General features: G+C 37.0%; 2 protein-coding genes across 7 annotated transcripts in view; one reads left to right on the top strand and one right to left on the bottom strand.

Annotated features, from left to right (window-relative positions):
* Positions 1-11,031, bottom strand: part of ITGB3BP (integrin subunit beta 3 binding protein) — a 33,149-nt gene extending 22,118 nt beyond the window's left edge. Inside the window, exons 1-3 of one of the 2 annotated variants that reach the window (XM_085306056.1) lie at positions 10,947-11,031; positions 6,804-6,846; positions 2,795-2,933 (exon numbers count right to left, since the gene is read on the bottom strand). In XM_085306056.1, coding sequence (XP_085162182.1) covers positions 2,795-2,933; positions 6,804-6,846; positions 10,947-10,951 — 187 coding nt within the window. In that variant the 5' untranslated portion in view covers positions 10,952-11,031. Of the gene's footprint in view, positions 1-2,794; positions 2,934-6,803; positions 6,847-9,986; positions 10,097-10,946 lie in introns of those variants that run through there. The other variant, XM_085306055.1, reaches the window with a different exon arrangement.
* The window catches only part of EFCAB7 (EF-hand calcium binding domain 7), a 30,404-nt gene continuing 23,634 nt past the window's right edge, over positions 11,009-17,778 (top strand). For 2 of the 5 annotated variants that reach the window (XM_085306052.1, XM_085306047.1), the window contains exons 1-3: positions 11,009-11,236; positions 11,393-11,484; positions 14,007-14,194. In XM_085306052.1, coding sequence (XP_085162178.1) covers positions 14,008-14,194 — 187 coding nt within the window. In that variant the 5' untranslated portion in view covers positions 11,009-11,236; positions 11,393-11,484; position 14,007. The remainder of the gene's footprint in view (positions 11,237-11,392; positions 11,485-14,006; positions 14,195-17,778) is intronic. The other 3 variants (XM_085306050.1, XM_085306049.1, XM_085306051.1) reach the window with 3 other exon arrangements.

The following is a 17,778-nucleotide window of genomic DNA, read 5'->3' as shown; positions in this document are numbered from 1 at the left end:
CTTTGAAAGTATCTTTCTCTTTGCAGAAAAATAAAGTAGATGTAAATTTACATGTCAAAACTGGAAGTTCCCTAACAAACCAAGTCATAATACTGGTCACTAGAAGAGYTACTTTCCACAGTTAGACGACAGTCTGAAAAACAGTGGGGCTAGACTGCTGTCTAATTTGATTTAAACTCTAAAGAGAAAATTCAGCACATAAATGTTCCTTTAGATATCACTGGTTAAGACAATGTTTTAAGCAACTTAGTTGAAGAGGAAAATCATCACACAGAAAAATCATTTATAATCCCTTAAGAACATAGAGGTCTATACCTTGAAGGGTTGACAAAATGTCACCTAAAAAGCCAGATACCTGAATGTGATTTAAGTGAAAGAGTGGAGATATCCACTGTGCGAAATAATGATCTTTTTAGGAATCAAGATGTCATTTAGTTTTGAGAAGAAGGAATGTCCACAAGATGGGAGAGGGACTGTGGCAAAGGTCCTTCTTTTCTAGTAGACAAAAAACTTACTTCCTCCACCTCAAATGTGGAAGTATATAAATCAGGACTTTCACTGCAAACCTTAATATAATTATAAAAAAGGCCACAAAATTAAAGTCGCATTATCTATAGGCTAATAAATCTTTAATTTTGTGAAGGCAAAGGTGTTCTGAAATAAAAGTCCTTCCAAGTTACCAGATTTGCACAATCAAGAGATGCTGTAATTCACTGTGTGAGGGGGCAGAAATTAATCCAATTCGTCCTCCAAAGGCTTCTTGGAATGCTGATGGCACTTCTGTACTAGTTCTGGGGGCAAATGCCCAATTCAAAAGTAGAGCACAAAAGGAGAACAGCTATTCTGGGAGTAACTGGAACCAGCTATAGATTTGGTAGGAAAGTTGTGAATCTTCTGAGAATGACTGACAGTGAGTACGTAACTATCCAGTTAAAAGTGGTTGACAAACAAGTAAAGACAACACAAAGGTCAAAAGGAAGAATGGCAACATGATAAAAATCGAACACTTCTGCTTCTGTTTAATATGATTTGCTAGCATGACTATTAATCAGGGGAAAAAAAAAAGTAGACCTGTAACTTTACATAGCTACAACAGCAACAAAACATCTGATACTCCCATGCTTTCTCCAGTATTCTGCTATTTTTAATAAGGAAAAGGGTTATGATGCTCTCAGATCCTAGCATTTACAGCTTGCAAGCTTCAAGTAATTTCATTTTTAATTTGGTAAATTTTGACAGAATCCCAACATTTCTTGATTGCATTCCTTTTAAAAATGTTTTATGAAAAAAAAAAATCTGTCTGCTTTTACAGATCCTTTGTGGGAACATACGGTGCAATAGATAGCACAAAAATTTCCAGACATCTAGATAAATTTCAAACAGTAGTTATTCTATCCTGCTCAGAATATTTCTACTCATCATAACTCACGAATGTTAGTGAAGACTCAATTACTGCACATAAATTCCAAAATATATGGGGCATAAAAAGCTCTTTAACCCAACAAAAAGGCATAACAAGAACTGATGGCTGAAAATTAAAGCCAGACAAATTCAAATACGACAGTAGAAATATATATATATATATATATATAAAATATATAAATTTAAAATAGAAGTCCTGATTGAACAAGTAGTATACTAACAAGGGAAGTGTGTGTTGCCCCTCCCCCCCCCCCAACATTTGGGGGTCTTCAAACCAAGATTTGACCTTTTTCTATGAATCAAAATTTATTGGGCTCAGGAGGTTTGTGGKTTTTTTTTTTGTTTGTTTGTTTTAATAAAGTCAGTCACACCAGATGATCTAGCAACACCTTAACCCTTTAAAAACTCAACTTATATATGTATAAAAGCAAGGTTAGTCTACTGAAGATACACTTTGGAGCACTCAGTGTGTTTACCTCAAAAACCTTGACTGTGTAACTGAACAGACACATGTCCTAAAAGGAACAGGAAATAGTATAATTATAACAGGTATATTTTTTTTTCTGAGCGCTAATGACATTGAGCACTATACAAGCTCAATCAGAAACAGCCTTAAGTGCCTCACTATGAAAAAAATGGTTAAAAACTTACACAAAAAGAAGATAAAGGAGAGGTTCTATCGGACAACATCAAAGTAACTTTCAAAATTCATAAAGACTCATAATGGAGAAATTATGAGTGTATTTATACACACACACACTTATTTATTTCACTGTCAAACAGCTATACCTATCAGTATTTCCAGCTCTCCTGACTGCAAGAGTTCAGTCAGACTGCAGCTCTGTATGCTAAACAATCAATTGCACTGCCTTCCAAATGAATAAAACAGGACTTCCCTATAACAATCTGAAGACAGAGCAACCTCGGAACACCTCCCTGTATAATCCAAAGGGGGAAAARAAAAAAAAAAAAAATCATTGTCAGTAGCACATACCAGTTCTGTAAATGAAAGCTGGGTCTAAGAAGAAGAGTAAAGGACATTGCTAGCATAAACATGCTTAACTTCAAAGGAAATAATAGAATTATTGCCAAAAATGCCGATTTTGCCTTTTTTTTTTTTTTTTTTTTGCTGAGCCAAAGTCAAATACACTTTTGATATTGATCAAAAGGCAAAACTTTCTTCACAGTAATCATTATAAACCCCTCTAAAATTTCTACTGAAAAGATATGAGCTTTAAAGTTCAACATCAGCCTTACCAATAGCAATCAAAATTCTTTAAGAAATCAAACATGCCACATGAGACATAAATTACTAAATCAAGCCAATAACCAGAAAAGTGTTGCAGTAAGAAAGACAGAATGTTCAACTAACCATTTGATAGGCCATTTCTGAAGTTTTGTACATTATGACTTGTGGGAGATGAAAACGGACTCATTTGGCATGTTCCTGTTGTCGGTGAGTAAGAATCTAGATTCTTCTTTTTGGTCTTCAAAGGTGTTGCTTCAGATGGCTAAAATGCAGTAGAAGAAAAAAAAATCTAGATAAATATTGGCTAAAGAAAACAGAGCATCTATATCCCCTTGAACCCACAACACTTGCAAACTCTCCTTTTTAAGACTAATACATTCTGGCCTCCATTACTCCTAACAGGAGAGTGGCATGTTGCACCCCAAACCAGCCAAGCCTTCTCTGAACATTTATTATTTGATAATAGATTTTCTAAGTAATTCAACTTTATGTACTTCCATCCATGGAAAGCCCAGACTTTATGTACAAGCATTAGGTTTACACAAAAGTTAAGCCATTCAATCTCTCACCTCCCAGCTAAAAAATTAGATTTAGTATTCAGCCATAAACACTTTTTGGAAAAGCAGCCATAAAAATTGGCATTATTTTTCCTACAGCATTGAAACATAACTCCTGAAATATCAACTATGAGCAAATATCTTTAGATTTTAATTCTATCAAGCAATACTTACTTCTAATGATTTTCTAAACAAGTGTTAATTAGCCTCTCCCCCAAATAGTCCATAAAAAACACATTCCTCCCTCCCCCACTTTATGGTTTCAACATGTTTAAATGATATAAAATGATTGTGCAGAGAAGTTATTTTTCTAAACAGTCTGCATTTCTGAAATATTAACTAGGATTCTCTGGGGGCACAGTTTACTTCATAGGTTGGATTGCAATTCAGCAACTCTGAGAAATTGTAATTCCACTACACTAAAAACGAGAAAAAAAAATATTTGTTTGCACATCAAGGACTTCAGCTCAGGTAACAACTTCCTTCCAACCACAGAAGTCTAGCAGTTTTAATTAACATCATTAATGACTGTATCAAAAAGGAAACATACAGAGAAATCAAACACATGTAGCACTCACAGGTAACTCCACTGGGGTCAGCAGCATCTCACCCTCTCAAAAATTACTGATCTAGTGACCAGGGATTTGGCAGGTAACTGAATTTTAAGTATTAAGCAATACACATACTACCAGATCTACATTGATAAGATATAATGTTACCAACTGATCCAATAATTAAACAAAGGACCAGAAAGGTACAACCTGTAACAAGCTGAAAAACATAGCTTGAAAACAGCAACATTCCCTTCCTGCCTAACATTTTCATTTCAAGGAGATCAACTTATCAGGCAAATAACCTATAGCTTCCACAAAAGATTGGCTATTTCTAAAGTGACCAACACAGGTAGTGAACAACTGATTTCATGGTATTAACATCTGTTATGCAAACAATCCAGGGACATTTTGGCCAAGACCGCTTTTTCCACTCACTTCCAATATTTTCTCAAGGGCTTAGAAAAGGGAATATAAACACAGTAATACAGCTACATTGTTTTCTAAAATTTGATGACTTCCCCCCCCCCCCTTTGGAAACACTGTACCACCAAAAGCAAATACCACAGAGAAATCCATTTGGAAGTTTCTTCAGCTTTTAATTTGTTACAACCCTGGGTCTTCAGAGTTTTGCAGCAAGGTTGGGTTTTTTTGCAACTATAGGAAGCAAAGAAATACCTACCTCCCAAAGAACTATACTTTTCTATCAGTTTGCGTTTATTCCTTCCATAAAATTGATTATATATCATTTGTCTTCATGTCACTCATAACAATCACTGAGTTTCAAACAGGATTTCTTCACTGGAAGCTTTATTAAATATGATTATTCTATAATCTCTTCATATTTATATTGTTTCAATATCATGATTAAAATATAAAATCCAGATCCTCACTTCATATTCATTAAAGAACCCATGGTACTTAAAGTCCAAAAAAAGGAAACAACTTGACATTTGCATTTTGCTATTGACATTTCCTCTGTCATATCAAATTATTCATTTGCTTTTCATCCTGAATCACGTGTTGCCATGTTTTTCTGGATGTAGCATGTTTGCTACTCCCTCCTCTTTAAACCAGATAAAAGAAAGGGGACCCACAAATTTTCTTCAAGCCTAGTTAGGATTTCTCAACCCCAGAATTGCTTGCATGATCTGAGACAAGGGTCTACTGGGGCCTTTTTTGTGAGCCAGTGAGGCTGAGTCAAGAATATTGCATATAATGGAAAGAAACTTCTTGCAGGTTCCCATTCATAGGTTAGGATTTCTCACAAACATCCCCTGGAAAATTTAACTATAGCTATTTTATGTTTCAAAAGCAGAAGCGGTGGGGCCAGATGGAAGAAATGATACTTTTAATGGCAATAATGAGATTCACTAGGCAATACTTGTGAGAGTCCTAAGTCGCATCAGGATCAAATTCAGATCCCAAAGCTGCAAACAGGGATGACTTAAAGCCACTACAACCTACTAGGAATCCAAATCCTGGAAATTACATTTCATTATTGCATAAATTACTGACAAAAAATATTAATTTTATATAATTAAACTGATGAGGTATTATAATAAAAAATATTCTTAAAGTACACACTTACAGAGGCAGTAAATATAAAACTAGGAAAATTAATTGTACTTAACAGTATAATGGACTATTATGTAACTCACAGAAGTTTTCTCCTCAATTTCAGACAGTTAGCAGTTGATTTAAATGTCCTGAAACACAATACTCTTTTCCCCCATTTCTACATAAATAAGTATATTCTTGGTATCTATGTGAATGATTCTTTTTGTTACAGCCTCTACCACATTCTTGGCCTCACCAAAATTTCAGGGTATTTTGCGATGGAGGGGAGGGAGAGGGGCTTGTAAGTATGAGAAGAGAAGAAAGGAGGAAGACAGAGAAACAGCTTTAAGGCAGAAAAAGAACTGGGTGTGATTTTAGCTGGACCACTCATCTACAAAAATGTTACTACAACCCAAGAAACAGATGCAAAATTACAGTCACAGCTGCATTCTGAGCAGAACAAGTTGGGTAATGGTACACTAAGCTGCTAATTAAATTGCTAATGATTTTTTTTAGTGCCACTGCAGTATTTTGCCACCTTTGTTTAAATAAAAAAAAAATCTAGCAAATATTTGAATTTACAGATTTCKAGTTTGCTAAATACCCAGTGAGACCTCCAAATACGTACTGCATATAAACAAATCTCTTTAAAATGTCATAGATGTGGAGATTTATTGGAAGCTCATCTACTGACCAGCTATTTCTCTTTATATACTTTTCCAAATTTCTTCTTACCTTAAACACTAGCAACCTTACAAGCTCCTCTGTATTGGTGTTTGTAGCAACACCCACTGTTGGTAGAAGTAGATAATAAACCGACATATGTCATGACATGCAGGTACTGGGAGTATAGTATAGCTGCATTTACAAAAAAATAATAGCGACAGTACAATTTTATTTTTATTGTGATAACTGCAGTGAATTCATTGCGGTGTTAGTATTTTATTGTTTCATTATGTCAGATTAGCTGAGGGAGGTAATTATATCCTTGACATGAAAATGCCTTTAATGTTTTCATTTCAATTTTGAAGTTTATAATATGCAGATTACAGCATTATAATTCCATATTGTTACATGTACTTGGCAGAACATTTGCTTCCAGCATAATGGAGCTAATTTCTAATAAATGATTTCACCAAGGATCCTAACTCATTCAGCTCTTGGGTAAATACTGAAGGTAATAAAAACACGCATATTTCTCCTGTTATTTTCAACCCATTCATGCAAACATACATTATTTTAAAGCCAGGCAATTCTATGACAAATGGTACACAATAAATTTTATTCTAAGATTTTCAGCAACAATTCTGTGCCTTGTTGGATGTTGTCTAAAAAAAAATCTCAATCTGTGACACTATAAACAACTCTAATGAAACATCATTTTATCTCTCTCTAAATATATGTATATATACACACATACCCCTCCCCCAGATGATTCCATACACAATGGAATAGAATACTTACATTATCTTTTTTAACAGCGTCCAACTTGAGTGCTCTCTTAACTCTACAAGAGAAAGATATGGACAAATTTTATGATCACCTAGACACAAAGATCTCTGGTAGTAAGGTCTATAATCTTAAAGTAATTTATCCTTCTCATAGATGCATTATATTTTTCACACTATAGAAGAAAACTAATGTCATCTAAAGCAAATATATCACTTGTTAAAATACTACATAATAAAAACATTGCTTGTTTAGAAGGATAAAGTGTTTGCACAAGAATTCTCCACTTTATACCACAAATAAGATGAAGACACTGAAGTAAAATTGCACAGGACTTTATTAAAATATACATTAATCTTTTTCTCAGGGACTACAAATAAAAAAAATACAAGATCATTATCATTTACATACCTTCTGAAGAAGTGTGGAAATTATTTTGCCATTAGTAGAAATAATGTATTAGGCATTTAAAACACAGGTACAGCCAAGGTGAAAAAAGCAGTTCTTACCATCATTTTAGCTCTTAACATGATTCAGTGCTACCAGACTATGACTTAACCAGGGAACAGATGCTCTATGTCTTTACAGGTCCCCAAACCATAAGAAACTATTTTCTAGTCTTCTTCACTATACTGATTCAGGAACATGCCAAGCTCTCTCTGCAAAATCTGCTCTGCTGAACTGGATGCCCAGCTGTTAATGGTAATGCTAAGAGAGGAAAGCTGAATATTTATAATACTTTATATCGTACAGCTGTCTTCTAAAGAGCAGTCATCAAAATTTTATTGAATGCAGACTAAATACTCAAAGGAAAGAAAGGTCAACATAAATTAAGACTATTTTTCCCAGCGACAACTGAAACTTTTTAAGCACATTCTTAAATCTTAACAACAGTTTAAAGTATTATATGGAACAACAAGAAAAATTAAAAAAAATCTTTATAAAGACAGTCTCCATTAAACATACATAATACATTATATTTCAAGAACTTAGTGCACAGTTTTCATCTCAGAAAAGTCTGTTTTGCCCTGTAAGTAATTAAGATGACTTCATTCCAAACATATCTTATCTTACAATTCCAAAAGTGCAAAATAAAGTATTTGGAAAAAAATGGAATGAAAACACATCTTTGAAATATAATTTAGGAAATGGTGTTCTGTGAATACGTCTTTGGAATTCTCTCTTTTAAAACGGAAATGAGAAATAGTCTATCTTCAAAAAGCCAAGTAAACACGTAACATTTAATTTTCCTATATAAAACATTGACTGAAATTCTTGCCAAAGGGCAGTTAAACATGTAACAGTTTGATGGAATTCTTTACTATATATTTCTTTTTTAAAAAGCAACTCATATTGCTTAAGGAATGCAGACTCCATTACATCTTCCACCACAGTGGCAGCAGAGAAACACTGTATTTATTAATACATCTACTCTGAAAGGATGCTCTAGGGGCCAATGTATTTGCATGTTATACTAAGGCAAGTTATGATGGAAGTTTTTATGATGGCCTTCAAAAGAAGCTGGAAGCCAAAGTAAAGCAGAATCTGAGCTCAACATCGCTTTCGGATGAAGATAAATAAGAAACTACATGAAAATCTGACTAAACTATAAACATTTAGAAAAATTCTGAAGAGAAAAAGCTGTGGACTGGTCAAGACTGTTATCTAAAGTCTATCAAATTCTGTGTACAGCAGTAGAGCTGCAAACAGCCCAGACTTCCCTCTGCTGGCCTGTGGAACCCCTGCAAATACTCTGAGATATGGGACGAGAGGCAGTCTCATTCCAGACAAATACTTCACCATTAGAAGGAGCTGTAGAGTGACAATTTTGGCTTTATGAGGTCAACTTAGCCCCACTTTTCCCAGAGGAAGAGCCAGATTCCATCCTACTCAGTACTCTGGTTTGTTCATGGGCTTGTTGTTAGCTATCCCCTCTCTGATGCCGTAACGGGAGCAGGAAAATCTCTGGACAATTGTTGTTCATTCAAAATAAGTTAAAATTTATGCTCTCTCAGTCTATACTTGCTTCCTGGATAAGGCCACTGGAAGGTAATTCATCCAGACATCTAACATGAGGACCCGGTTGGTCAAAAGCATTTCTCTCAGCTCTTTCAAAAGATGAACATGGAGAAAAACCCAGACATGCATCTATAGTATGAGCAAAGTTCCTAAAGTATTTTAGGGAATTAAATGGAGGAATAGCATCAGATTTAGTTTAGTTTATCTTTTTCACATGGCTGGACAGGCTCTGGAGAATCAAGTGTCAGAAAATGAACAAGAAAAGGAAACAGAACAATTACACACAAACAATTACAATATAAAACTAGTTAGTTATCTAAGTTTCCTACCTAAGAATTGGTTCAAAAATTCTCTACCAGGTCTTACTCTATTTTCTTAACTACGCAGAGTATGACGGTACGTGTTTATAGCTAGCTGCATATCCTAGCAATGGACATTTTGCCCATAATATTTACCAGGTTAAAAGAATTAAATACAACTAGTAAAGCATATTTTTAATCTACCACTGTAAGTCATACTATCAGTCCTTTGCTGATACTGGCAGACCTTTACTCTCCTGAACAGTGTTTTGATGAAACCACTTGTCTGAGGAACTACTCAACAATGAGAGTCTAGGCATGCAACTTAGATTTTTTTAAAAAAAAACTTTACATATACCAAACTTTACCTCCTTCGTAATTCACTTACAAATGAATGGAATGGTAACAGTTGCGTGCAAATGTAATAGGCTTCCCCTCCCACACACAAAAAGAATATATGGAATCAGCAACTTGGCTATATCTCCTTCATTTAAAAATACCCTAGGAATTATTGTAATGCATTTTGGGCCACTTCAGTTAACTTCTGCCTAAGTTTCTACTCTCACTGGAAAAATAACTATGGTTCACACTGATTCATCTTCAAAATTGGCCAGCAAAAATGTCTCATTAATTGGAAAAGCAGAAAGAATACAGTCATTTTCCATGTTCAGCTCAAATAGTAATTAAGCCTAATGTGCAACTAGTGAGAAACAGACTTAAATATCAAAAAAAAAAAAAGGGAAAAAAAAAAGGAAAAAAAAAGAAAGAAATCAAAACCAAAGCTTGTGTTTTATATAAGAAACTTTCCATAACTACTCTCCGGCATGATTACTTTAATTTCCAGTGACTGAGAGAAAGACTGGCAGAAGCTGGAACCTACCTTAAATCTAATGTAACAGTTATCTTTGAAACTGCGTTAAGAAGCTGTAAAGAAGCTGTAAAGCCCAAGTCTATATACAAATAGGAGGATGGCATCTTATAGCCTCACCTGGCCAGTGCTGAAATCAGCAACACCTTACACATTTTTTTTCATTATAATTCTACGATTAGCAAAAATATACATATCCATTCTATCGTTTGATAAATTGCAAAGAATAGGAGAGACATGAACAGGATTTATCCAAATAGGAAACAATTTGAGCGGACAAAGTCTCACTGAAAACAGACACTAAATACTAGGCCGGCAGAAAGCACATGAAATAGCTGTTCAAACCAGGTGTTACTTCACCACAGCCCATCCATGCCCTATAGCCTCTGTCCCTTTCCACTCCCTACCACAGGGCCTCCATGGCGTGTGGAGAGATAAGCAAGCCCCTCATGCGAAGAGGGGGAAGCAGAGAACAGACAGAAACACCAGCTATGCCAGTGGTCTTCACTCATACAAAAGCCACCCAAACTCCCCTCAGACAAGGCCGTGCCCTGCAGAACCACCGTATTCAGTATTTTCTAGGGCCCATACAAAAATTAGAGGGGGGAGCGGGGCGGGGGTGGAATCCTTCCTCCCTCCCTTAGCAGCGTGCTCCTCCCCGCTCCAGGATAACCCGAGGGCAACGTTTCTCCTCGGGACACAAACTCGGCGCCTCGTAGGAAACCCGCAGGCTGCCGGGGAGAAACACTCCGCTCCACAGCGCCTCAGAGCGGCCCCTGCGCGCCAACGGTCGCCCGCTCCCCGCCCCTCCCCCCGCCAACGGCCGCCCAACGGCCGCCCGCGCGCCAACGGCCGCCCGCGCTCCCCTCAGGGGCCGCCCGCGGCGGCAGGAGCTGCGGCCGCGAAGGAGGAGGCCGTGAGCCGCACCTGGAGCCAAGCGTACCCGCCCCGTCGCCCCTGCCCGATACCTACGACATAGCGGCGCCTTGAGCCTTGCGGATCTCCCGCCTAGCGCTGCCGCCGTGCACCGGCCAAACGCCGCCGGCTGGAAACGGCGCTGCCAGGGCGGTCCGCGGCCCCGGGAGGGCGGGACAAGCGCGGCGGCGGCGGGCCGGGGCGGAGGAGCCTGCATCCATCAGGCCTGCGGAGCCGGAGGCAGCTCTCCGGGCCCCACTCGCCCCGCACTCCGGGCTGTGCGGCGGTGGGAGCCGGGCTGGCCTCCCCCCGCGGGAAGGTTTGTGCGAAGCCAGCTTGGGCCGCAGGTGAGGCTTGGCCTAAAGCGGACTGGCGGGAGCTGGGCAGGGCTGAGCAGTTCCCAGACCTGCAGGCAGGAGAGGTCGATCCCCTTTGGACGGTGGGGGGAGAGGAGGAGGAGGAGGAGAAGGGAAAGAAGGTGATTTTAATGTCTTTTGTGCCAGGCTGGATTGTAAATCCAGGCCAAGAAGATCTCTGCACCAGCTGGAGAGAGAGATAACAAAATTCATGTGGTAAGAGAGCTCCCTGATCACAGGTGAGTGAGGTCTGAGTGTTTGGGCTCAAAAGCTTTAAGTAGTAGCAGTGTGAAACTTCCCTGTCGATGTGCTGTTTGCTGTGGTTGTAGGTGAACTCCCTGACTTGAACCTGTAACAGGAAAGGATAGTGTTGCCAGGGAGTGTACCACTTAATTCCCATTTAGAAGATGATTTTCATATGTTGAAATCACAAAAAATAGAACTGAGAGTAACAGTTAGGCTGTGTTGACCTCTTACTTCAGCTGAGGCTGGATTGCTCCCCACTGTCTATTTTGTCTAAAGCTTCATTTGTCCAGTCAAGATTTTAAAATGACTCAAGCCAGGGGGCTGCAAGTAGTGCTGTTACTAAACTATCACTCACCAGATTTCTGAGCAACATATTGGCAGCACTTCTTGGCAAAAGTGTAGCCAACATAAAAAATGCCTTGGTAATGAGAATTCTAAGGAGTGTAAATGAGAGTTCACATTTTATAAACTAGTAACTGGAAAATTAACATTTATTCTTCTTTTCCTCCTTGACTTTAACCCATTTTCATTTTGTGTGCGTCACACTGGTGCTTAATTATAGTGACACTCGTTTGCAGGAACCAGACTGTATCACAGTGTCCCTATGGGGTCCTTCTAATGCCAGTGTAATATTAAAGTGTCAGGCAGGCGGTCTGTGTATTATAAATAGGGTACTTCATCCATGATAAGCGATTATTATCTTTCTTTCCCATGTGTAAAAGACCTATATAACTCAAGAAGGTGCGAGTGATTTAGGCCTCCCGAGTAGGAATCCAATGAGTCCTGAAGGGGACCCTACGATGTGGTCGTCTTGTTGCTGAACTTGAGATACTCAATTTGTTATACCGGAATATATTTTTTGAAGTCAACATTGGGTAAAATAATACAAGAGGCTGTGAGACCAACAGTACAACACGATTTAGTGTCCCTCTGTGGTGGCCCTCTAAAAACTGTAATCACCTTTGGTAAAAGCAGAAAACCACTGTTGAAGTTTACTGGCCGTTTGTGAGCAAACACTGTTAGTTACTGCACTGAATCATTTCAATAATTTAGAAAAAAATCATTTCGTAATTTTTTGTTCTTTTACAAATTTTCTGGTAGTGCCTTTGTACTTTAAGGCCCTAAGTTATGCAAAAATTTATGCAAATGCTTAACTTTAAACTTACTAATTTCTATTAATTTGATCTAAATAAATCTTAAAAGTAAATTTGTGTTTAACTGCACATACTTGAAGGATTAAGGATTAAAATTTTGGCCATGTTTTGTTATTAGCCATTCTTTTTATGGAGTTGTAATTGTAAAAACAAAACAAATCTCTTCTGAGAGGAGTTGGCACCAGCAAGAAAACGTGTAATCAAATTAATAATTACTATGTCATATATCACTTCTTTTTAGCTAGCAAATGTTTTACATTAAATATTGTCTATATTGATACTGTATAAAACTACTCGGTCTGCTACCTAATTCAGGTTTGGGAAGACGAAAATCAACCCGAGAGGGAGGACAAAGAAAAGCTTCACAATATAAAAATTATTCTAAACCTCTATTAAACTAAAACCTCTACTAAAAATTTCTCTAGCCACAGCAATTATTCAGTAATAAGAAGCTTGACTAGGGAAGGAAAGCCTGACAAATACACGGTCCAGCATAAAGTCACTCACATACAGTTTTCACTAGAGGACAAAGGATGCTTTTACTCTACTGTAACGCATCAAGCAGCATAATGCAGAATCCAACTCAACAGGAGTCCATCATGGTCATGCAGCCACAAAGCTCCATCCATTGAGATAAGTGTCCATTCCTAACAGTATGTACTTTGTTGTCACTGTTCAGTGAAATAGCCTATTAAATGAATCTGTGCCTCTTTCAAGCTGTGGCCATGTTTAATTAGTGGGGTTTTTTTGTTTGTTTGTTTTTTACTAAAAAGAAACATTCAGTCTTTGCTACTGCTAGGTCATTCTGACTGGTAGCAACAATCAGTGGCACTAAAAGCAAAGCAGTCATTCGTATGTTCGTGCATTTTACCATTGTGACAAATCATGCTAGGCCCAGACAACGGTAGTAAAAGCATCAGAGGCAGCAAGCACCCTTCTATACAAATTCCCCCTTGTTTCTGTCTTTAGGAGAATTTAATTAATGTGGCAGGAGTGGAAATTCTGTGGAAATTATGGATATCAGTGATTTACCTCAGATAATAACTTGAAAATTTGCTAATATAGTTCAGGTAACATGACTGTATAAGAACTGTGATGTCAAATGTCAGAAATGAAAATAAAATGCAATAAAATGAAATCTTTTAATGCCAATAAAAAACAATTTGTGAGTGACAGTTAGAGCTCAAGTTGTTTTCATGTGTGGACCTACAAAAGTAAGTAAGTATTCTTATCCCAGATTAAGAGATTGGGAAGGATACAACCTAGAGGTTAAGGTAATTTGTGCTTCAGACAACAAAGCAGAGACATTATTAAACAGGTGAAAGAGTAACAAATTCTGTATGTGCTTGTATTCTTCACAGAATGGCCAGCAGTCCTGGGAATAATGCATCCCTCTCCGTTCAGAAAGTCACACACACAGAAAGTTCTCGAGCAAAGAAGTCCCAGCATTCAGAAGAAGAAATCTTTTATATGAACTGCAGAGCAGCTTATCTAGCTGTTTTAAAAAGCAGTTTAGAAAATATTAAATCAAAAGAACAACTCTGTTTAGGTAATGAGTAGATTTTTTTTCCCTGTAACTATTGTATGTGATGATTGCAGTTAGTAAACAGCAGTCAGCAATTCAGTAGAGAGAATATCGTAATGTGTAGGATATACTAATGTGTAGCTATTTTAAGGACTTCAGGAGTTTTAGGTAGAGTTTAGATATTCAGGCATTGTTAGCTCTATCTTTAAAGACATTTGCATTGTGTACCCATTATAAAATATATCACACAGTGATTTTTCAGTTTATAGAAACTACCATTCCTCAATATTTTTCATTTTCTTCAAATTCTTTATCTTTGTTATTAGGTAATGGATGGTTTGTGGAATTGGGAATAGTATACAGAGCTTTTCATCTGTAAATCACTAGTCTGAATGGACAAAAGTCAATACCAGCTGACAGGGGACCTAAATGCATTGTTTAACAGCACTAAGTTTGATGATAGCATTGTTGCTTACTTGAGGTGGGCCTAAGTACTGCTTTTTGACCATGACATTTCTGCAAAAAATTGTTTTCTTGTCTCTGACAAATGATTTAGTGAGTTAGTCTCAGTCAGTTTATAGTGGACAAGTGCCCCAACATTGTAAATCATCTTGGTAACTGCCAGCACTTGGTACAGAGGTTTGCAGACTCATGAGGAGGTGGTTATTGGAGATCTGGGTGTGGTAGTTTACCACCTCTAAAGCTGATCTCACAGATCAGTTCTCAGACACTTTTTCTGAGTAATGTGTGAAAATATTGCCTTTTCTGTACTGAGTTTATGTGACAAAATGGACTATTTCAGGTATTTGTGTTTCTTAAGAATTATTATTATTTATATTCTCACTAGATTAAACTGTTCCCTTAGATGGAGATCAGAAGTTTCCATTTTTTCCTCAACATTATATTTGTGTATAAGTGGTATCATTGTCAGTAGTATGACAGGAAAAAAAAATTGCTGAATGCTTCAATTCTGATAAATAAAAGTTTTAGCAGATTTTAAAACTTGATCAGGAGTTGTGGAGCTTAGAAAAAAATGTTTTGCAAAAATATGAAATATCAAAGTTCCTTATATGGAAATTACTAAGGAAAATTATAAACCAGTTTACTAAAAAAAAAAAAAGAGGTATCAAAAAGGTATTTAGGGCTGGGTATTGGAAATAGATTTATTTATAATTTTAATTAGTTCCCTATCTTACTAACTGGGTAGGTTTAATTTGTGAAATAGATTTTACTACTCTAGCTAAAATTTCTCAAGCAAATATGTCAACTTTGCTAAATCTTGTGGTTGTAGGAGTTGTAGGGTATGTCTTACCATTTTTTTTCCTGAGGGCACTTCAAACCTTTTATGCAAAAAGATTATTCATAGTTGCACATAATATCATGGGATTGTATTAGGTGACCCATGAAGTGTCTTTCAATCCTATTTTCTATCTGGAGTTTGTGATTATGTGAAAGTTCTAGGTTGCTTTACTGGAAAAAAAATGTTTCTAGATCATACAGTTGTCAAAGAAAGCATGAAAATATAAACCTTCGGTTGGATAAAAAGAATCCAAATGCATCATTTAAAAAAAATCATGATTTTTACTTTGATCTTACAGGTTTCAGAGTCCAGCTCACAGTTCACTTGGGACTAGTGATAGTATACATTGCTTTCCAAAGTCATCTTGTCAGAGTATCTGTATGTGTATTACAGCATTGCAGAATTAATGTATTCCAAAAACAAGCAACAACTAAAGACAAAAACAAGCTATGTTATCAAATCGTTTAGTCAGATCATAATTCTAATAGTCACATATTTTCTGAACACGCATGCAAGTATTTCTCACTAATAGCTGCATTGTCTGTGCCTAAAAGAGTTGAGAGCTCTGTGTTAAAAGTCACAACTGTAATAGTGGAGTATACATTTTGGATGTAGTGAAGTTGGTAGCTTCTTTCCCTATTCCAGTATGTGAAAACCTACCCTTTAGCAAGAACACTCTTTCAACCTGAGACTTGGTGTTATCCAGGCTTTCTGGGCTATAATAAAAGTGCCTTTATAACATCCTAATGACAGTTTTGGATAATCTGGATTTTAAAATAGGAGTGGTGTGAACAAATGGCATGTCTTTTATATATGCTTCATCTTTCATCTCTATCCATATGCCGCTTTGGTGCACAGCAAGTGTTTGGGCATTTTGGTTTCAAGGTCAACTTAAAAAGGGCAATTAGTGGGTCAAGCTCCCAGTCTTTTCAGAGATGTGTGTGAACTCATTTCTTTTAGATTTGTAAGCATTAAGAGTGAAATAATTATAGATTGATGTTGTGAGTTAAGTACATGCCAGCGTAGTATCAAATGGTGCCAATGTTGAAGCATCTGTGGTTACAGGCTGTTTTGCTAATAAGCTGAACTGTGCAATATTCACTTAGATTGACACAGCAAAATTTTACTTGTAGGAGTTGTACTTATTCACAGCAATCTTTCATTTCCTTTACTGTAATGTTACTTAAATTAGCAGAATTAATTTGTGAAGAAATATAAATAAAAAAGGCAGTCTAATTGAACTCTCAAAAATACAAACTTGCGAGGTGTGTTGTATAGCAAGAGCTGTCTCCCAGGGTGTCTAAAAATATAGAACTGCCATATATTCAAAGAATATTCTGTTAAATGTGAGTACTGTGCTATGTTGACATTCCAGGAAACTCTGCTATCCACATAACCAAACATGTAGAGTAATTGCCCTTTCTTGGCTGACCTTGATGCAGAAATCCTTAAACAATTGCTGTGTGCCCAAGTGTCACATGGATGAAGATGTAGGCTTTGCTGTATTCTCCTGACTGCGCTTGTAGAGGTGACAGGGCAGAAATCTTTATTTAGTCCTTGGCATTCCATCTGAGATTAGCAACAAAGGTGTCTGGTTTTGTTTGTTTGTTTTTATGGTGACACAGTTGCCTATTGAGAATTATAATGATACCACGACCTCATTTCACAGATGCTACTGAACTGCTCTCAGCTAGTATAGATTTGGTCATTGGTCAGCTGGCTAAAAATCAAACTGCCAACCTAAGTAAAGATGAAGAATTTCTTCAATTTCCCTAAAATGCTTATCAGGAAAGATTTAAAGGCATCTGCTCAGACTGTTTCAGATAGGCTCTCTGAATTTAATTTCAATTTAATGCAACACCTTCACACTGACAAAGTAATAAGTTCTTGATATTAAGTCTGTAGATTATATACTCTGAGCTGAGTTTTACACTTGTCACTTGGGGAGGAGATTCTATGCTTCAAGTCAGTAAGTATTTTGCCTAATTAATGATTTGGTCCTGCTGACTTTATTTAAGGAAGTTGTCCCAGCGAGTTTAATAGGACAGTGTACATAAGTAAGATAAAGATGCAGATCAGAGCCAATAAGCAAAATGATATTGGCTACTGCACTGCCTGTGGTATTTTTGTGTTATAAAAAGTCAAACTGCTTTCTGGTTTCTTCCTTTCTTCTCCTACAGAAAAGTATGCATCATTCTCAGCAGTGCACCATTTATCATCTCTCTGCTGGATCATAGTTTGGGAGAGTGGCCTAGAATGCTGGGTGCTGCCTATTTCATGACTCTTTTCAGAGAAATACACTGGGGAG

The sequence above is a fragment of the Rhea americana genome, unplaced genomic scaffold (genome assembly GCF_003343005.1).
Source record: "Rhea americana isolate MKP2758 unplaced genomic scaffold, rheAme1 scaffold_230, whole genome shotgun sequence".
In the NCBI taxonomy this organism is placed as follows: domain Eukaryota; kingdom Metazoa; phylum Chordata; class Aves; order Rheiformes; family Rheidae; genus Rhea; species Rhea americana.
This window is presented reverse-complemented; position numbering and strand designations above follow the sequence as displayed.